This window comes from Lutra lutra, chromosome 10, assembly GCF_902655055.1.
Source record: "Lutra lutra chromosome 10, mLutLut1.2, whole genome shotgun sequence".
Taxonomy (NCBI): domain Eukaryota; kingdom Metazoa; phylum Chordata; class Mammalia; order Carnivora; family Mustelidae; genus Lutra; species Lutra lutra.
This window is the reverse complement of record NC_062287.1, coordinates 97,206,516-97,222,662: the sequence shown is the minus strand read 5'-3', so window position 1 is coordinate 97,222,662 and position 16,147 is coordinate 97,206,516. Positions and strand designations below refer to the sequence as shown.

The 16,147-nt window shown below is 61.4% G+C and overlaps 2 protein-coding genes across 4 annotated transcripts; one reads left to right on the top strand and one right to left on the bottom strand.

Moving 5' to 3' along the window:
* Positions 1–4,367: 4,367 nt before the first annotated feature.
* Positions 4,368–12,225, top strand: CHRM4 (cholinergic receptor muscarinic 4). Its single transcript, XM_047690754.1, has 2 exons — positions 4,368–4,498; positions 9,447–12,225. Exon 2 carries the CDS (start codon positions 9,476–9,478, stop codon positions 10,910–10,912), a length of 1,437 nt encoding a protein of 478 aa, XP_047546710.1. The 5' UTR covers positions 4,368–4,498; positions 9,447–9,475; the 3' UTR covers positions 10,913–12,225.
* MDK (midkine) lies at positions 12,170–15,116 on the bottom strand. 3 transcript variants are annotated; one of them, XM_047690755.1, is made up of 6 exons: positions 14,215–14,331; positions 13,830–13,906; positions 13,516–13,683; positions 13,239–13,400; positions 12,481–12,533; positions 12,170–12,444 (listed from the first exon to the last, which is right to left on the bottom strand). In XM_047690755.1, the coding sequence occupies exons 2-5, from the start codon at positions 13,903–13,905 to the stop codon at positions 12,508–12,510; spliced, it is 432 nt and encodes a 143-aa protein (XP_047546711.1). In that variant the 5' UTR covers position 13,906; positions 14,215–14,331; the 3' UTR covers positions 12,170–12,444; positions 12,481–12,507. The 3 variants fall into 3 exon arrangements, with proteins under 3 accessions (XP_047546711.1, XP_047546712.1, XP_047546713.1); XM_047690756.1 differs by lacking the exon at positions 14,215–14,331 and adding an exon at positions 14,880–15,116 and having other exon boundaries at positions 12,170–12,533; XM_047690757.1 differs by lacking the exon at positions 14,215–14,331 and adding an exon at positions 14,758–14,776 and having other exon boundaries at positions 12,170–12,533.
* Between the last annotated feature and the right edge of the window lie 1,031 nt (positions 15,117–16,147).

The window sequence follows — 16,147 nt, the reverse complement described above, 5'->3', positions numbered from 1 at the left end:
GGGGGTTGGGGGAGAGGGGGCCCGGGTTCTGTCATGCAGTTTCTGGTGCTGCTGTCCTATGTGGGGAGCCCTGTCTGTTTCCTCAGCAGAAGAAGCCAGTCAGGTATGGGCTGCCACGTGTGCATGGTACCAGGGCTCTGTGCCCCACCACCTCCTGCTTCCCCCAGGCTTGCTAAGGATTAGGGCAGCCTTAACAGTGACAGGGGGCTAGGTAGGAATGATGGAAAGACCCTCATCCTGATTGCTCCCTATCCAGGACTGTGGGTCTGGAATGAAGGTATGAATGTGATTGACCAAAAAGCTGGATCCTCGCTGGTGCCCGGAAACCACCCATGATGGGTGTCTGGGCTGGCCAGGTGGGGGCCTGGGCTGGTCTGCAGGCATCCCTCTAAGATGCCACTTGCTGGCTGCTCAAGTTCCCTTTTTTTTTTTTTTTAAGATTTTATTTATTTATTTGACAGATAGAGATCACAAGTAGGCAGAGAGGCAGGCAGAGAGAGAGGGGGAAGCAGGCTCCCTGCTGAGCAGAGAGCCCGATGCGGGGCTCCATCCCAGGACTCTGAGATCATGACCTGAGCCGAAGGCAGAGGCTTTAACCCACTGAGTCACCCAGGCACCCCTTAAGTTCCCTTTATTTTGTGTCCTGGCTGAAGGGCCTGCTGTAGCTGTGGGCCTTGGTCACGTTTGCGTTTCAAGCCACTTAGAAAGTGGGAGGAGGATATTTGCCCCAACTCTTACAGAAGTACACAAGAAAGCAGCCAGCCCAGGGGTTTTTGCCAGCAACAGCTATTTCTTTTTTTATTTTTTTATTTTTTTTATTTTTTTTTTTTAAAGATTTTATTTATTTATTTGACAGAGAGAAATCACAAGTAGGCAGAGAGGCAGGCAGAGAGAGAGGAGGAAGCAGGCTCCCTGCTGAGCAGAAAGCCCGATGTGGGGCTCGAACCCAGGACCTGGGATCATGACCTGAGCCGAAGGCAGTGGCTTAACCCACTGAGCCACCCAGGCGCCCCAGCTATTTCTTTTTTTAAAGATCTTATTAGAGCGCGAGCATGAGTCGGGGAGGGGGCTGGAGGGGAAGAGGGAGAAGCAGGTTCCCTACCTGCAGGGATTCCCCGAGCAGGAACCCCGAGGTGGGGTTCAATCCCAGGACCCTGGGATCGTGACCTGAACCAAAGGCAGACGCTCAACCGATGAACCATGCAGGTGCCCAAGCAATGGCTCTTTCTTGACTATCTCTTGTGTGTCCGACTCTGTCCCAGGTGCTCTGGAGCTTGTAGAATTACTGTCCCATCGGAGACAAAACCAAAAGATTAAACAGGCAAGCAAGTAATGCAGAACAATGTGTAGAGCTATTACATAGTTACGAATGCTAGAATTTTCTGGAACATTATAACAGTAGGTTCTGGACTAAGACACATCAGCCAGCTGTGTGACCTTGGACAAGTCACTTGCCTTTTATCTGCTTCACTTTCCTGCCCTGTATAGTAAGATACAGAGCTTGTATTATGTAAACTCTTACAGTTACTTGGAACTCTGTAATTTCATTCTAGGTCAGAGAGCACTGGAGTGGTTAGGGCCAGCCTTCTTTGAAGATGTGGGATTTGAATTACTCATTGAAGGACAGAAGGATTGCCCCACTGCAGTCCCTGCCCTCTACCCACATATCCCAACCCCCAGGGAGAGGAAGAATTCCTTGGTCTGACAGTAGGGACTATGAATTTGTTTAGTGTAAACCACGTGCCAAGGACTCAGTGTGTATTATCTCTGTCCTCATCACAGAAACCCTCCAAGATGGGAACTGGTACCACCCCCCAAACCAAACAACTAACTGACCCAGGGTTTGAACCCAGATGAGGACCTGACTTGCTGTTATTTTGGAAAACGGGGTTATGAAGAGGCCTTGTGGATGAGAGCCTCCAACTTTGGTCCTGCCAGCCTTGCCTCTATCCTGTCTGGCCAATGAAGAGCCCAGCAGCTACCTGTCAAAACTTTATCTCCACATCAACCCCTTTCCTTCTTTAGAAAGCCCTTGCCTGGTGTATAGAAGCTCCCTACCAGGGACGCCTGGGTGGCTCAGTTGGTTAAGCCGCTGCCTTCAGCTCGGGTCATGATCCCAGCGTCCTGGGATCGAGTTCCACATCAGGCTCTTTGCTCGGCAGGGAGCCTGCTTCTCCCTCTGCCTCTGCCTGCTACTCTGTCTGCTTGTGCTCGCTCGCTCTCTCTGACAAATTAAATGTAAAAAAAAAAAAAAAAAAGTTGAAATCATTAAAAAAAAAGAAGAAGAAGAAGAAGAAGCTCCTTACCAGTAGTAGAGCCTCTGGGTCCCTTGCCTGTTAATAACAAGGTTGTGGGGTCAGCAGGACAGAGCTTGGCGGAGATGAGTTCGGTTCAGAGGAGTTCTATACACCCAAGTTGTCAGTGAACCCAGTTGTCAAAGGCAGAGAGCAAAGACAAAACCAGGTCCCCTGGTTCCCAACTCTGCTCTCCATAGTTCACTGTTGGGTTTGGGATTGGAGGGGTCAACCCTACCTACCCCATGGTAAGGATTTCAGGGAAACGAGCAACTTTGCCTGACTGATTCTGGAAGAACTCAAGGCAGTGGTTGGAGACATTTCTGTGGCCCCCATTCCTTGGCCTGGCTTGTTTCCCCTGTTTGACTTTATAAGTATCTGGCCTCCCCTGTCTCCTCATTACACACACACACACACACACACACCCCATAATTTCACCTTCCTAGGAGCACCCTCCTCTCCTAGACCTTAAGGAGAGAGATGGCAAAGTGGAACAAGGGCAGGACTATCATCTGATTGTCATATGAACCAGCTGAGCCCGTTTCCTCATCTGTGAAGTGGGGGCAAGAACAACAGCTTCTTTCGTCCTTGGTTATGAGGCTCATGGAAGACCAGATCATTCACATTCAGAATGGAGAACACACCAAAAGCCCCGCAGCTCCGGCTCTTCCCCCAGTTACCGCCCCTTCTCTGACAGCTCCTGCCGCCTCCCCTCTACTGCCTTACCCGCCTCACCGCCCCCCTCGCAGCCCCCCGCCTCCCCCCGTCCTTGGGGAAGGGTGGAGAGGCGGGACCTGAGTTGTTTTTCCAAGAGAAGGAACCCGCGGTCTTAAGGTTAATCGGGTGTTTGTGCTCAAAGAGTTTGGGGTAACAGGCATCAGGGCCTGGGCGTGAGGTGGGGGTGGGGAGGAACTAGTCGGACCCTGGCTGGCCCCAGGAAAGGTCGTGTCAGAAATGTGGGTGCCCTGTATTGCGGTGCGGAGCCTACAAGGTCAGGGTAGAGGTGGAGCTCTCCGAGGTGCTGAAGTCACCGGACTCGTTCGCGGGCACCCCAGCCGCGGACTCCCGGGCCCTCCCCTTCCGCTCCGCACAAGCAAGGCCCCAAGTCTCCAGGCCCCGACCCATGCGGTTCCCGGAAAACTCAAGACACCACTCGCCCTCTGGGGTCTCGCTCCGGGCTCCGCCCCAGGTGACCTTGGGCACTCAGCTCTCCCTCACAGGCATCGGTGAACATCGGCTGCCTGAGCGGCGCGTCCCATCCCGGGGCCGGAGAGGGGATGCGCACCCCTTCCCCGGCCTGGAGTGCAGGAGCCGGGAGCCGGGTGGCGGCGGTGGTCGGGGGCCGGGAAGTGTTGTGTGCGATGGGCGGGCTCCTCCCTCCCTGGCGGACTGTTGCCTGTCTTCTCTCTCCAGCTCCTTCCCAGGCCCCGACGGCGCCCCTCCTCTCTGGCAGTCCGGCGGCCGACTAGCGGCCCTGAGGCTGGAAGCTTCCGGCCCTCGGCTCTCTGCCCCGACGGAACCGTGACGGCTGAGCCGACCCCACCCACCCGTAACCTCTTGTTGGGGTCAAACACTCGCTCCTCCGAGGTCCCACTGTGAGCGGGGCCCCGTAGGGAGGGAGGTCCAGGCGAGGTGCGAGACCACCTCCAGGTCCCGGGTGCTTGGTCAGAGCGGAGGCGGAGAGCGCAGCCAGACGGGGCTGCCAGCTCCCTCCCCAGCCCGCGAGGGGGCGCCGCGTCCCCATGACAACGCGGACACCCCACCCCCCCCCCCCCCCCCCAGCCTCCCGGGAGGGCAGCGCCCCCTGCTAAGCAGTACTGCCAGCCGGGGGCGGTGCCCCCACAGTGGCCGAGCGGGGAGCTTGTCGGCCGGCTCTAGTGAGGGGCGCGCGTAGCTGGGGTCCCCGACGCCCCGGGTGGTGCCCCCCGCGCGTCGCAGTTGGGTGGCCGGCCCGGGGCGGGCGGCGCGGCCCCACCAGGATTGGCTGCTTCCCCGTGACATCACGCGGCTCGGGGAAAAGTGCGAGCGTGAGCGCGAGTCGAAGCCACAGCGCCGGGAGCTGCGGGCGGAGCAGGGGCCGCCCCTCGGCACCCCGTCCCCGCCCCCGGCCCGCGGCCCGGCCGCGCGCCCCGCCCGCTGGCCCGCGGGCCGCCCGCTGGTCCCGCCGTCTGTCAGGTGCGAGGGGACCCGGGCGGAGGTGTCTGGTAAGTGACTACGCGGCGGCGCGGGGGCAGGGGGATTCGGTTGGGGGAGAAGGACGTGGGGCACCCGGACCCTCTGAGGGTCCCCGGAGACGGGTCCCACTGGGACGGGGCCCCAGGCTCTTTTGGGGACGAGCGCGGTGCTTGGAGCTGCACAGAGCTCGAGGGTGAGGGGCCCCGCGGGAAGAAAGACCCGGAGTCTCGGAAGCTTCTCCAGGTGCGCCTCTGGGAAGGAATGGACATTCAGGAGGTCGGGGGAGGGGTGCCCGCCCACAGCCCTCAAGGCGCCAGGGGCAGCCGTCGGGGGCGGGACCCCGCACTCCAGCCCTCCCACGGGCAGCTCCGGAGGGCGCCAGGCTCTGGAGCCCTAAGGAGCCTTTTTCCCGCCCGTCTCCCCGCCCCCAACCCCCTGCGCTGCCAGCCCACTCCGGTCCATGAAGTCCTCCATCCGCGACCTTGAACCCCGACGGAAATACCCCTACCCTCCCCTGGCGCCCCTCCCCCACTCTAGGACTACCCCCTGCTGTTGTCCAGGCTCCGAGCCCGGGAGAGCCCGGGAGAGCCGGAGCCAAGCCCCGGGCCCAGTGGCGGAAGTGTCAGGCGCAGTGTCCCCGGCGAATTCCCTGAGCCCCTTTTCCCTCCTGTGAACTCTTGCGTCTCTTCTCCCGCCCCAGGGACGGATCCAGGGGCACAGCCTTTCCGGAGCCTTAAAGTGAATGCCTAAGAACCAAGACCCACACCCCAACCCCCTCCCCACGGCGTCCAAAGCACGCGCTCCCTTCTCGTCCGGAAAAGGGGGGGCTCCAGAACCCGGGAAAGCACGGTGCCCACGCCCAGAGGCTGCAGGAACTGCGTGCTAGGGGGTTGGGGGGAGGGCGGGGCACCGGAGAGGCAGGGCCCCATTGACCAGGAAGGGGACCTGGAGGAGCCTCCAGGAGAGCCCAATAATAACTCCCAACCCGGCCCTCGAGGTCCACCCAGGCCCAGAGCTCGAGAAACCGGGAGCCCACTCTAGCCGCTGGGGCCAGATGGTGCCTCTCCGGCGGGGTGCAGGGTTAGAACTGTGGGAGGGAATGAGTCTTACACTCAACTGACCTAAGCCACGGCTGGGCCTCCCCGTTTTGGGGGTGCTGCCGGTATACTCCCACCAGCTGACTGGGCACCCTTTGACCATAATGCTCCTGAGCACGCTGAGCTGAGCCGGGTGTCTTGGAAGGCCAGTGGGGCGACTCCAGCAGAGGCCCCTCGACAGAAGTCAGTCCCAGGCTGGGACACCACGCCACAGCGTTGGGGACCCATACACCACTGGGCGCTGGCTGAGACGATGCCCCAAGGTCAGGAGGCCCGTCGCAGCCCAGATTGTAGTCTAGCCGCGACCCCTTCCCACCCACGAGCGGGGCACGGGCACGATTCAGACACTGGCTCTAGACGGGATCTTCTCTGCGCTCAGACAGCGGAAGTCTGAACTGAGGTCTCCTGGCAGGGCGGTTTGAATCCGGGCAGGTCACCTACTGTGGGCTTTGCGTTTGCTCTTGTACACAAACTCACAGGTACAGGCATACCCAAATCGTGTGCATTCCCCAGACCACAGCACCCCGGGCCCGCGCACGCATGCACAAGCACGTGTCCACATGGCATGGGCCTGCTCACGCGCACACGGGCCACTGGTATCCAGGCGTGGCCGAGCGCGCACACACGTACATGCAGACAGCTACTCGCTTCTACTCGCGCTCCCCAGTAATCACACACAAACAGAACTCGCACTCGCCTTCCCGCCCACACATTGCTCGGCGGGGCCGGGTGGAAGCCCGGCGCCCTTAACTTTCCCACCACTGAACCCGCGCGGCGCCGAGGGCAGCTCGTGAGCAGGGCCTGGCAAAGGGGTGGGGTTGGGGGGTGCGGGCACGTCCTACCCTTGGGAGGCCCTGCCTTGGAGCCTCTGTGTTCTCGGTCGCACTGGAGTTGGGGGCGGCGGCGAAGAGCCGCCGCCCGCCGGGAGTCAGGAGCCGGCACCCAGGGCTCGACATTGCCATCTAGCGGTGTGCACAGCCCTGGGCAGCGGCTGCTCGACTCCCGGATCTCCGGATCTCCGGAGGGCCTGGATGGCAGAGAGAGGCCCCAGAGAGGGTTGCTGTCAGAATGTGTGCGGGGGGGTGGGGTGGGGGACCGAGGGGTTCAGAAAGATGCTGGGGCAGGAGTCGGCAAGGCACCATGCTTCACCCTTTCTGCCGCTGGCAGCTTCCCCTAGCGGACCCAGACGGGAACTAAACCACCTGTCACCTCCTTGGAGACAAGATGTCTGTCCCCCATGGAGATAAGAGGTCTCTTCTCTTCTGGGAAAGCTAAGTGGGGGAGTCGGCAGGGAGCGGGAGGGAACCCTTAGTTCTTTGATTTTGAGCAGTGGACAGCAGAGGCAGGAAATCCACCTGAGACAGGTTGAGGTTGAGAAGGTGGCTCCTGGGTTCTAATTGAGCCCTTCCCCCTTACACACGGGATGACTTTGGGCAAGTTAATTGACATTATCCTCATCTGTAGGAAGATAGTTACATCAGTGAGATGGGGATACTAATAGTACAGACCTTATCAGGCTTCTGTAGGGATTAAACCAGGTAATCTGCTGAAAAAGCTCAGAAGGATTCTTGACTCCTAGTTAACACTCAATAAACCAGGGCTCCTATGTTTTTCGTATTTGGGACTTCTGGCCCCATTCCCATCTCGCTGGCCTGTGTCCTGGCCCCCGGAGGCTGAGATGGGGCTTTCCTTGGAGCTGGCGGACAGATCCATCCTGCCCACCCTGCACCGGCTTGCACCTGCCTGGGGAGGGCCGGCCCTCCCTGCTAGGTGCTTCTGCCCTACCAGCTCAGAGGGAGACACCAGAAACTCTCCAAGATGAAATGGGGCTGTCAGAGACCCCAGAGAGGCTGATTTTTAGCCTTTGCCCTTGACTCATGTGTGACCTTGGAAATGGCAACACCCCTCTTTGAGCCTCTCCTCCTGAGAACCAAGGATTTAGACAGGCGAATGTGAACTGCCAGGCCAGGAGGCTGGGGCTGGGTCTGCAGAGGGGAATGAGAGGGGTTGAGGCCAGGCATGGGGTGGGGGTGGGTCACCCTGGTTCTTGCCTCTAGCCTCTGGCGCATTTTCTTGCGGCAGATGGAAAGTTCAGTTGCTGGTCCCCATAGCTGCTTGGGAGGGGTCTGGGACGGGGTCCTCTCTATTTTGCAAACGAGAAAGAGAGGGGTGAGAAGGTGAGGTGGCTGGTCTAGAGCCAGGACCCTGCTGGCCTTGGAGCCTGGGCTGCTGGGTGAGTGCTCCTTCCTCCACACTGGCTGCCTCGCCCTCTCTCTTCCTCTCTGTCACACACAGACGTTGTGTATACGACAGCGCGCAGGGCTGGCGGGGCTGGGACGGGGCCCGTGTGCGTGTGTAATGGTGCGTGTGTTGGCGGGTGTGAAGGAGGCTGGGCTGAACGGCTGCCCTGGCATAGCGCACTGGGCGTGGGCCTCCCTCACGTGTATGGGAGAGGAAAGCAGGGGAGAGATGAGGAGGGCCCTGGGTGGGAGCTGGGTACAGGCTCAGCGGAGGGGCCGTGTGCTTGGGGGGTCCTAGCCGGGATGCTCTCCATGTGTACTGGCGGGCCAGGAGGTGCCCTCGGGGTGGCCACAGGCTCCCCTGCAGCGTCCCCCCTTTTCCCTCTGGGACACTGTGAGCCCCTTTGTGTCCCCAGTTGGGCCGAGAGCTGGTGCCGGCCCCTTGGAAACCCTGTGTGTCTTTCCTTGGCTGACAGGCCCTCTCAGCTTCTGACTCCTCCTGGTCCTCCCTCAGCCCCTTTCTGTGGATGGTCCCTACCACCCCTGCACTGAGTGCCCCCCACACCCTGGGGCTGGGATGGGGAGCTCGGGGAGGGGAGGCTGTGTTGGTATGTACCTTCCTGGGCCCTCTACATGGCACTCTCCTCGTCCTCGGTGTTCCCCACTCCAGGCCACCCCGGTCATCCCCGGAGCCTTCCCCAAGGTGGCCTCACGGGCTCTTGTGGCTCTTCAGGTCTCCCTCTGCCAGAACCCTTAGGCTTCTGGGGCAGCAGCAGGACGTCAAGGACTTGTGGAACTTTGGGCGGGTTATTTAGTATCTCTGTGCCTCAGTTTCCTCACCTGGAAGTAGTGAAAAATAAAGGTTTCTACTTCACAGATGTGTTGTGAGGAAGACATTAGTTAATGTTGGTAGAAAGTAAAGTGCCCGACACTTAGTAGATGAGAAATCTTAGCTGCTAATATATATTCTTGCCTGTGTCCCCAGTGCCATCTAGGAGGATGGAGGACAGGTCCCCCGGGATGTTTGGTCACAAAATGACTGAGGAAGTGAATGAACTCTCCTGACCAGAGCTACAGGCTGACGTCTGGGACCACTGAAGACCCTCCCCATTGCTTCTCTGGGGCCTGCACACACTGTCCTTCTCTCTCTGCCCCATATGTGCCCCAGGGCCTTTGCTCTGGCTATTGCCCCAACTAAGCCACCTCTGTGACTCTTCACATGTCTGTCTCCTTGCCATTGTCCAGATCCCCTCCTTGGAGAGGCCTTCACTGATCACCCAACAAGGAAGCATCCCTGTCTGTCCTCTGACTCACCCACTATATACCATTTGCCCTCTTGTTTTCCTTCCAGCTTTTTTTTGTGTGTGTGTGTGGTTTGCACGTTCGTCTGTCTGCCCCAGTCAGACTGGAAGCTCCGTGAGGGTGGGGATCTTGTGTGTCTCAATCACTTCCGTAACTCCTGCACCCAGGACGGTGCCTGCACACAGTAGGTGCTTAATATGTGATGAATGGGTGAAGAAACGAGCCAGTGATGGGCGGAGTTCTCCAAGGTCCCACAGGACGATGTTCCTCTGTCACCTCGCATTACCTCTCTAAACCCCTTCAGCAGCTTACCCTTTCCTCTCTCCCTCCTCCTCCAGACACTGCCTGGCTGCCCCGGCTAACCAAAATGGCGAACATCACACCAGTCAATGGCAGCTCGGGCAACCAGTCTGTGCGCTTGGTCACGTCCACGCATAACCGCTACGAGACTGTGGAAATGGTATTCATCGCCACGGTGACGGGCTCGTTGAGCCTGGTGACTGTCGTGGGCAACATCCTGGTGATGCTGTCTATCAAGGTCAACAGGCAGCTGCAGACAGTCAACAACTACTTCCTCTTCAGCCTGGCATGTGCCGACCTCATCATCGGCGCTTTCTCCATGAACCTCTACACCGTGTACATCATCAAGGGCTATTGGCCTCTGGGCGCCGTGGTCTGTGACCTGTGGCTGGCCCTGGACTATGTGGTGAGCAACGCTTCGGTCATGAACCTCCTCATCATCAGCTTTGACCGCTACTTCTGCGTCACCAAGCCCCTCACCTACCCAGCCCGGCGCACCACCAAGATGGCAGGCCTCATGATCGCTGCCGCCTGGGTCTTGTCCTTCGTGCTCTGGGCGCCCGCCATCTTGTTCTGGCAGTTCGTGGTGGGCAAGCGGACGGTGCCAGACAACCAGTGCTTCATCCAGTTCCTGTCCAACCCGGCGGTGACCTTCGGCACTGCCATCGCGGCCTTCTACCTGCCTGTGGTCATCATGACGGTGCTCTACATCCACATCTCCCTGGCCAGTCGCAGCCGAGTCCACAAGCACCGGCCCGAAGGCCCCAAGGAGAAGAAGGCCAAGACCCTGGCCTTCCTCAAGAGCCCCCTGATGAAGCAGAGCCTCCAGAAGGCCCCGCCGGGGGACGCGGGCCCCGAGGAGCTGCGCAACGGGAAGTTGGAGGAGGCCCCTCCCCCGGCCCTGCCGCCCCCGCCGCGCCCCATGGCCGACAAGGACACTTCCAATGAGTCCAGCTCGGGCAGCGCCACACACAACACCAAGGAACGGCCCCCCACGGAGCTGTCCACCGCGGAGGCCACCACGCCGGCCGTGCCCGCCCCTCCCCTCCAGCCACGGGCCCTCAACCCCGCTTCCAAATGGTCCAAGATCCAGATTGTGACGAAGCAGACTGGTAATGAGTGTGTGACAGCCATCGAGATCGTCCCGGCCACGCCCGCGGGCATGCGTCCGGCGGCCAACGTGGCCCGCAAGTTCGCCAGCATTGCCCGCAACCAGGTGCGTAAGAAGCGCCAGATGGCGGCCCGGGAGCGCAAGGTGACTCGGACCATCTTCGCCATCCTGCTGGCCTTCATCCTCACCTGGACGCCGTACAACGTCATGGTCCTGGTGAACACCTTCTGCCACAGCTGCATCCCCGAAACGGTGTGGTCCATCGGCTACTGGCTCTGCTATGTCAACAGCACCATCAACCCCGCCTGCTACGCCCTCTGCAACGCCACCTTTAAAAAGACCTTCCGGCACCTGCTGCTGTGCCAGTATAGGAACATCGGCACAGCCCGGTAGGCGGGCAGAGGCACCACAGGAGGTGCTGGTGGTCGCGTGTGTGCGCTGAGCCGTGGGGGTGGTCACGGGGGTGGTCCCTCTCGTGGCGGTCACGGAGAGGTCTGGAAATCTGGAAGCGTCTCTCCGCCTTCCTGTTCACTGAAGAGAACTGAGGTCCCCGAGAGCCCTGTGAGGCTCAGGAAGCAGCTGTGGTGGGATGCAGACAGACCAGATCTCCACTCAGCACAGGCCGAAGGAGGCTCAGCCCCAGAAGCGTCTGGAGCAAGACTGCCGGGCCCCACCCTCTGTTGGCCCTCCTCAGGTTGCTGGGAGGCACTGGGCTTCTGGGGCACCTGGCCCACTGTGACCAACCGGCGTGGCTGGGAGAATGGACATCTGGGGGGCAGCAGAAGCCCGGGATCCCCGTGGGAGGAGCAAGGGAGCCGATGCTGGGGAAAGGAGGCTTGGGGAGTGGAGGGGTAGGGTCCCCCCATTCTGCTGTAGTTGGTGCTTTCTCCCTGCTGCACCCCGCATGTAGGCCCAGCCCCTCCTCCCAGGTCCCATTCCAGGGGCAGAGCGCTCCCCTTGCTGCAGCTACTTGGCCAGGCGCTGGTTGGGTGGGCGGGGGGGCTAGCTAGAGGCCAGGCCCTTCTGGGCTCTCAGGCACCCCCCCTTCTCCTCTCAACCCCTTCCCCACCCCAGCACTGTCCTGGTCATGGTCAGGATGGGGCAGCTAGGTCAGCATCTCATGCTCAGGAGCGGAGGTCTGGCTTCCTGCGGTCCCGTGCTGAGCAGAGAGGCCCCCCTGATTCTGAAGAGCCCCCCCAGCAGGCTTCTGCAGCATATGAGGGAGGCCTGGGTTGCCGGGGAGAATGGGGGCCAACTTGACCCACACAGGGTTCAGGCAAGCAGACTCCCATCTCCTCTCTCCCAATGGATAGAACCTTCTATTGGTAGTGGGTTGTACCAAAAGACCTTTGCTTGAGAGTGGCTGAGATGCGGAGTGTCAGTTCTAGGGAGCCTTCTGGCTTCCCAGCTCTGGTGTGCACCCCCCTCCCCGGAAAGACCAGACTGAAAGGCTCGGGATGGATGGGGGCACCCTTTCAGGAGTCAGTCAGGGCCCTGAAAGCAATTTTTCATAACCATTCTGCTTTTTCCATGAGCTCTGGGGAGCACTCACCGCCAAGCCCCCCAGCCCCCTGAAAGCCACATCCCTACCGCCTTCCCTTTCCTTCCCAAGTTTCTGCCCCAACAAATTACCACAGCAAACTCCCTGGGTTGGGGCTTTTATATATTAAATGAAAAGCTTTTATTGGGAAAAAAACAAAACAAAAACACGACTGTTTATTTATTTCTCAGTAATGGCATCTTTGTGGGGAAGAACAAAAGGGGGTACCGGGAATCACATCCCTCTGGGGCAGGAGGCTCAAGCTGTCCACAATCCCCTGTCCCTCCCCATCTGGGACACTTGGGGGTGGGGGCAGAGGACTGAAAGGGAAGAAGCAGGGTATGATTGATAAAGCTAATGAGTAGACAAAAGGCACTGGTAGGTTAGATCTTGGGCCTGTGGGAGGGAGGGCACCGGCCCTGGGCTCCTCGGCATCCAGACCTGGCTGCTAGTCCTTTCCCTTCCCTTTCTTGGCTGTAAAACAAGTAAGAAATAGCGTGTTATCAGAGTCACCTGAAGTTCAGGTGACCTGGCAGAGACCCCCTATATATACATTAGGGAGAAAATTCTGCCCCCTAGTGGCTGCAGATCTGCGGGCCGGGTCGCTGGAGGGAGAGCGCAGCCATATTGATGCTGGAAGGGCCGCCACACCGATTCGGGACACTTTCATTGGGGGTCAGGAAATCTTCAAGTTCTTGGTCCCAGGGGCCCTCAGCCTCCACCTCCTCACCTAGCAAGGTGGGCTGATTCACCTCTGCCCTGATGGCCTCTCTGTGCTGCTGTGAATTGGCAATGAGCTAAGGGGTGGTGGGAGTCGGGACTGGGAAGCCCTGATACTAGAAAGGACCCAAGCTGACCAAATGTTTCCTCTGGCTGGAGAGGTGACAAAGCCAAGCCCTTCTGGGACAACTCCCTGACTCCCAAGCAAAATGCTCCAACAGAACCAAAGGAGTTTGTACTTCCACTCCGGCCAGAAGGATTTGATAATCCTTGAGCACTTTCTGTGGCTCACCCTCAGTACCTGCCCATCTAAGGCATCTCTACGGACAGGAAAAGCATAGGGCAGAGGTGTCAAGAAGTCACCGCCACAGTCCAGAACTTTAGGCTTAACCATTCCCTCTCACAGGTTGTGGAAGGCCCCGGCAATGACCACCCCCAGCCCCCAACCAGTTCCCTGACCTTTGGCCTTGGCTTTGGTCTTGGGGGTGCAGGGCTTGGTCACGCGGATGGTCTCCTGGCACTGGGCATTATACCGCGCCTTCTTCAGGGTGCCTTGGCGGGCTTTGGTGCCCGTTCCCCCGTCACACGCCCCCCAGCTCTCAAACTTGTACTTGCAGTCCGCTGGCGGGAGAGCGCCCTGGGTCAGATCTGGGGGCCCAGTGGTGGCCACAAACCTGCCCAGGTTTCAGTGAGGCTGCCCACCCCCAGCCCTCCCTCCGCCTGAGCCCCACCTCACCTCCAAACTCCTTCTTCCAGTTGCAAGGCACCCTGCACCGGGTACGCTGAGTCTGGGCCCCACAGGTGCCCTCGCGGAAGCCCACGCCGCAGTCTTTGCTGCTGGGGATGCAGGGCCCCCAGGCCCACTCCGCGCACTCGGTCCCCGGGCCGCCCTTCTTCACTTTGTCTAAGACGCACGGGGAACGGAACTCAGACTCACTCGGGGACCGCTTCCTGGGGTCCCGCCCTCGGAATGCCGGCGGCCAGGCCCGAGGCTGCCGGCCTCACCCGCCGGTCTCCAGCCCTCCTTCAGTCCCCCACACCCCGTATCACCTTTCTTTTTGGCCACCGCGGAGGTGAGCGCCAGTAGGGTGAGGAGGGCGAGGAGGAGGAAGCCTCGGTGATGCATCCTGCGGGGAGATGTCGGGTCAGCGTCCCCCGGCCGCCCCCTTCCCCACGGGGGCGCCGCACGCGCGCACCTCCCACCCCCGGCCCCACTCTCCAGGCCCACGGGCCGCGGCGGCGCGGGAGGGCTCTGGGGTCGGCCCCTCGCCGCTAGCCGGGGCGCACAGCCCAAGGTGTCTCGCTGGGGGCGGCCTGGAGTCCAGGACGCAGCTCGGACCGCCACCCCGCCCCCGGGGCCCGGGGCCGGCCGGGGCCCAGCGGGCGAAGGGCCGAGGCCACCGCTGCAAGTCCGCCGGGGCCCCCGCGCGCTCACTCGCTCGCTGCCCGCGGTGCTGCGCTCCCTCCCGCGCCGGGCCAGTCCCGCTCCGGCCGCCGCGGCCCCTTTTGTCTCCAGAACCGGTCTGAGCCGGTCACATGGGCCCCCGCCCCCTTCCCGCCCCCCCCCACCCCCACCGAGGAAGGACCCGCCCCGCCCCCTCCCCTCAAACCCGCACCGCCCCCCGACCCAGGCGTCCCCGCCTCCGCTCCCGCCCCGCGCCCCCCGGCGCTTCTACCCTGGCTTCCAGCCGCGGGTCCCCGCACCCCCCGTTCGCTCCGCCTGGGCAGTCCATGCTCAGACGGCGGGCTCTGGCTGACCCCCATTTTCCGAGCCCGGGGTCTCCCGGCCCCAGGCCCCTGTCCTGCCCAGGCTCCCCGGGGCCCTGCCCCAGCCCCAGCTTTCCGCCGCCGACTCTGCCCCCTTCGCCTGGGGCCGTTCTCTTTCCCCGATGGACGCCCGCCCTTCTTCCCGGGGAGGGAAGCCCGGGCGGATGGGGACTCGGGAGGGAGCTCGGAGCTCCGGGGGTGTCACGGGTACCGGCGCTCCCGGGGCCTGCGTTCCAGCCTGTGCGAGGCTCCGTCCCCGGATGACTATTTAACCCCGTCGAGGACCGGCTCTCTGCGCCCCCTTAGGTGCTGGGGACAGAGCGCCAGCCCCACCTCGGGTCGCTTCACCAAGTGTGCAAGGAGCCGCTCCGCTGAGTGTTCGGGGGAGCCTGGGACGGGGAGCCCCAGAGAAAGCGCTCGGGCTCGGGGGACGCGGGCCGCGCCGCTCCTTTCAGGAGCGCAGGTTTTCGGGGGCGGGAGCTGGGGGAAGTTGGGGGAGGAGGAGCCCTCAGGCCTGGATTTGGTGAGGCTTGGGAGCTGACAAGAGCCGTCTGAGAAGTTCCAGACCCAAACAAGGCGGCGGCTGCAGATGCCCACCCCTTCCGATCCTGGGGCCTGGGGGATCACCTCACCCGATCCCCTAAACAGCAAAAGCAACCGAGGCCTAGGGGAGGGGGCTTGCCCAGGGCCACAGGGCACGGGGCCGAAGAATCCAGGCCTCGCCCCCCGCCCCACCTCTCTTTCACTTTCATTGTTGTCGTCCCTGCGGGAAGCGGGAAGCGAGAGGAAATCAGCTCCTCCCCCGGCCCCGCCGAGCCGCGCAGCCAGGCAGAGGTCAGGTCCGGGGCAGGCCCTGAGACCCCACCCCCAAACGGGAACCGGGACCCCCCCCCCCCACACACACACACAAGAAAAGGTCTGGGTCCGCGGTGTCCAGTCCCCCCACCACCAGACCCCGCTGCTTCTGGAAGACCTCCGCAAGTAAAGAAGAGCAGAAAGGAAAAAAATCCTCTTTACTGAGTCACACCCAGCTGTAAACATGTCACCACGAGAGCCCCCACTCCAACCCCCAGGCCACACAGTCGGCGGTGATGAAATGACTGGGTACACAGGGAGGGTCTCTGGGGGTGGGCACCAAGCGGGGCAGCGGGCGCAAACGCGGCAGGTTCTGTGTTTCCGGGAGGAAGCTCCCCAGGAGGGTGGGATGGGGCAGGAGAGGGGGCCCAGGCTGCCAGGCTCAGAGTCAGGGCCCTCACCAACCGGGTGGCTTAGGAACCCTCTTCCCGAAGGCTCCCCGATAGGGTCCCCGGCCCCGCTGCCCTCCCCGTGTACCCCCAAGGCCCAGGGAGGGCACCCATGGCGGGGAGGGCGAGGGCAGCCCTGAAGTGGTCCAGCCCCAGCCCCCTCAAAGGCCTGCCCCATCCAGTGCAGTCTGCTGTCCCCGTCAGCCTGCGGTCAGGTTGAGGCCTCAGGCCACAGGTGAGATCCCCCAGCTCCTCAGAGTCCAGCCCTAGGCCTGGTCAGCTCCTCAGGGGGCAGCATGGGGCTCCTTCCCTGGGGCACAGGTCCCCCCGTGGTCATCCGACTGGAATGTGGCAGTG

Bases quoted from the DNA above. Each gene is read 5' to 3' on its own strand.
- CHRM4 (XM_047690754.1), top strand. From the start codon at position 9,476: ATGGCGAACATCACACCAGTCAATGGCAGCTCGGGCAACCAGTCTGTG.
- MDK (XM_047690756.1), bottom strand. From the start codon at position 13,905: ATGCATCACCGAGGCTTCCTCCTCCTCGCCCTCCTCACCCTACTGGCG. The intron at 13,684-13,829 runs GTGATACGGGGT...CGTGCGTCTTAG, and splicing joins CGCGGTGGCCAAAAAGAAAG to ACAAAGTGAAGAAGGGCGGC. The intron at 13,401-13,515 runs GTGAGGTGGGGC...CTCTCCCGCCAG, and splicing joins CTGGAAGAAGGAGTTTGGAG to CGGACTGCAAGTACAAGTTT.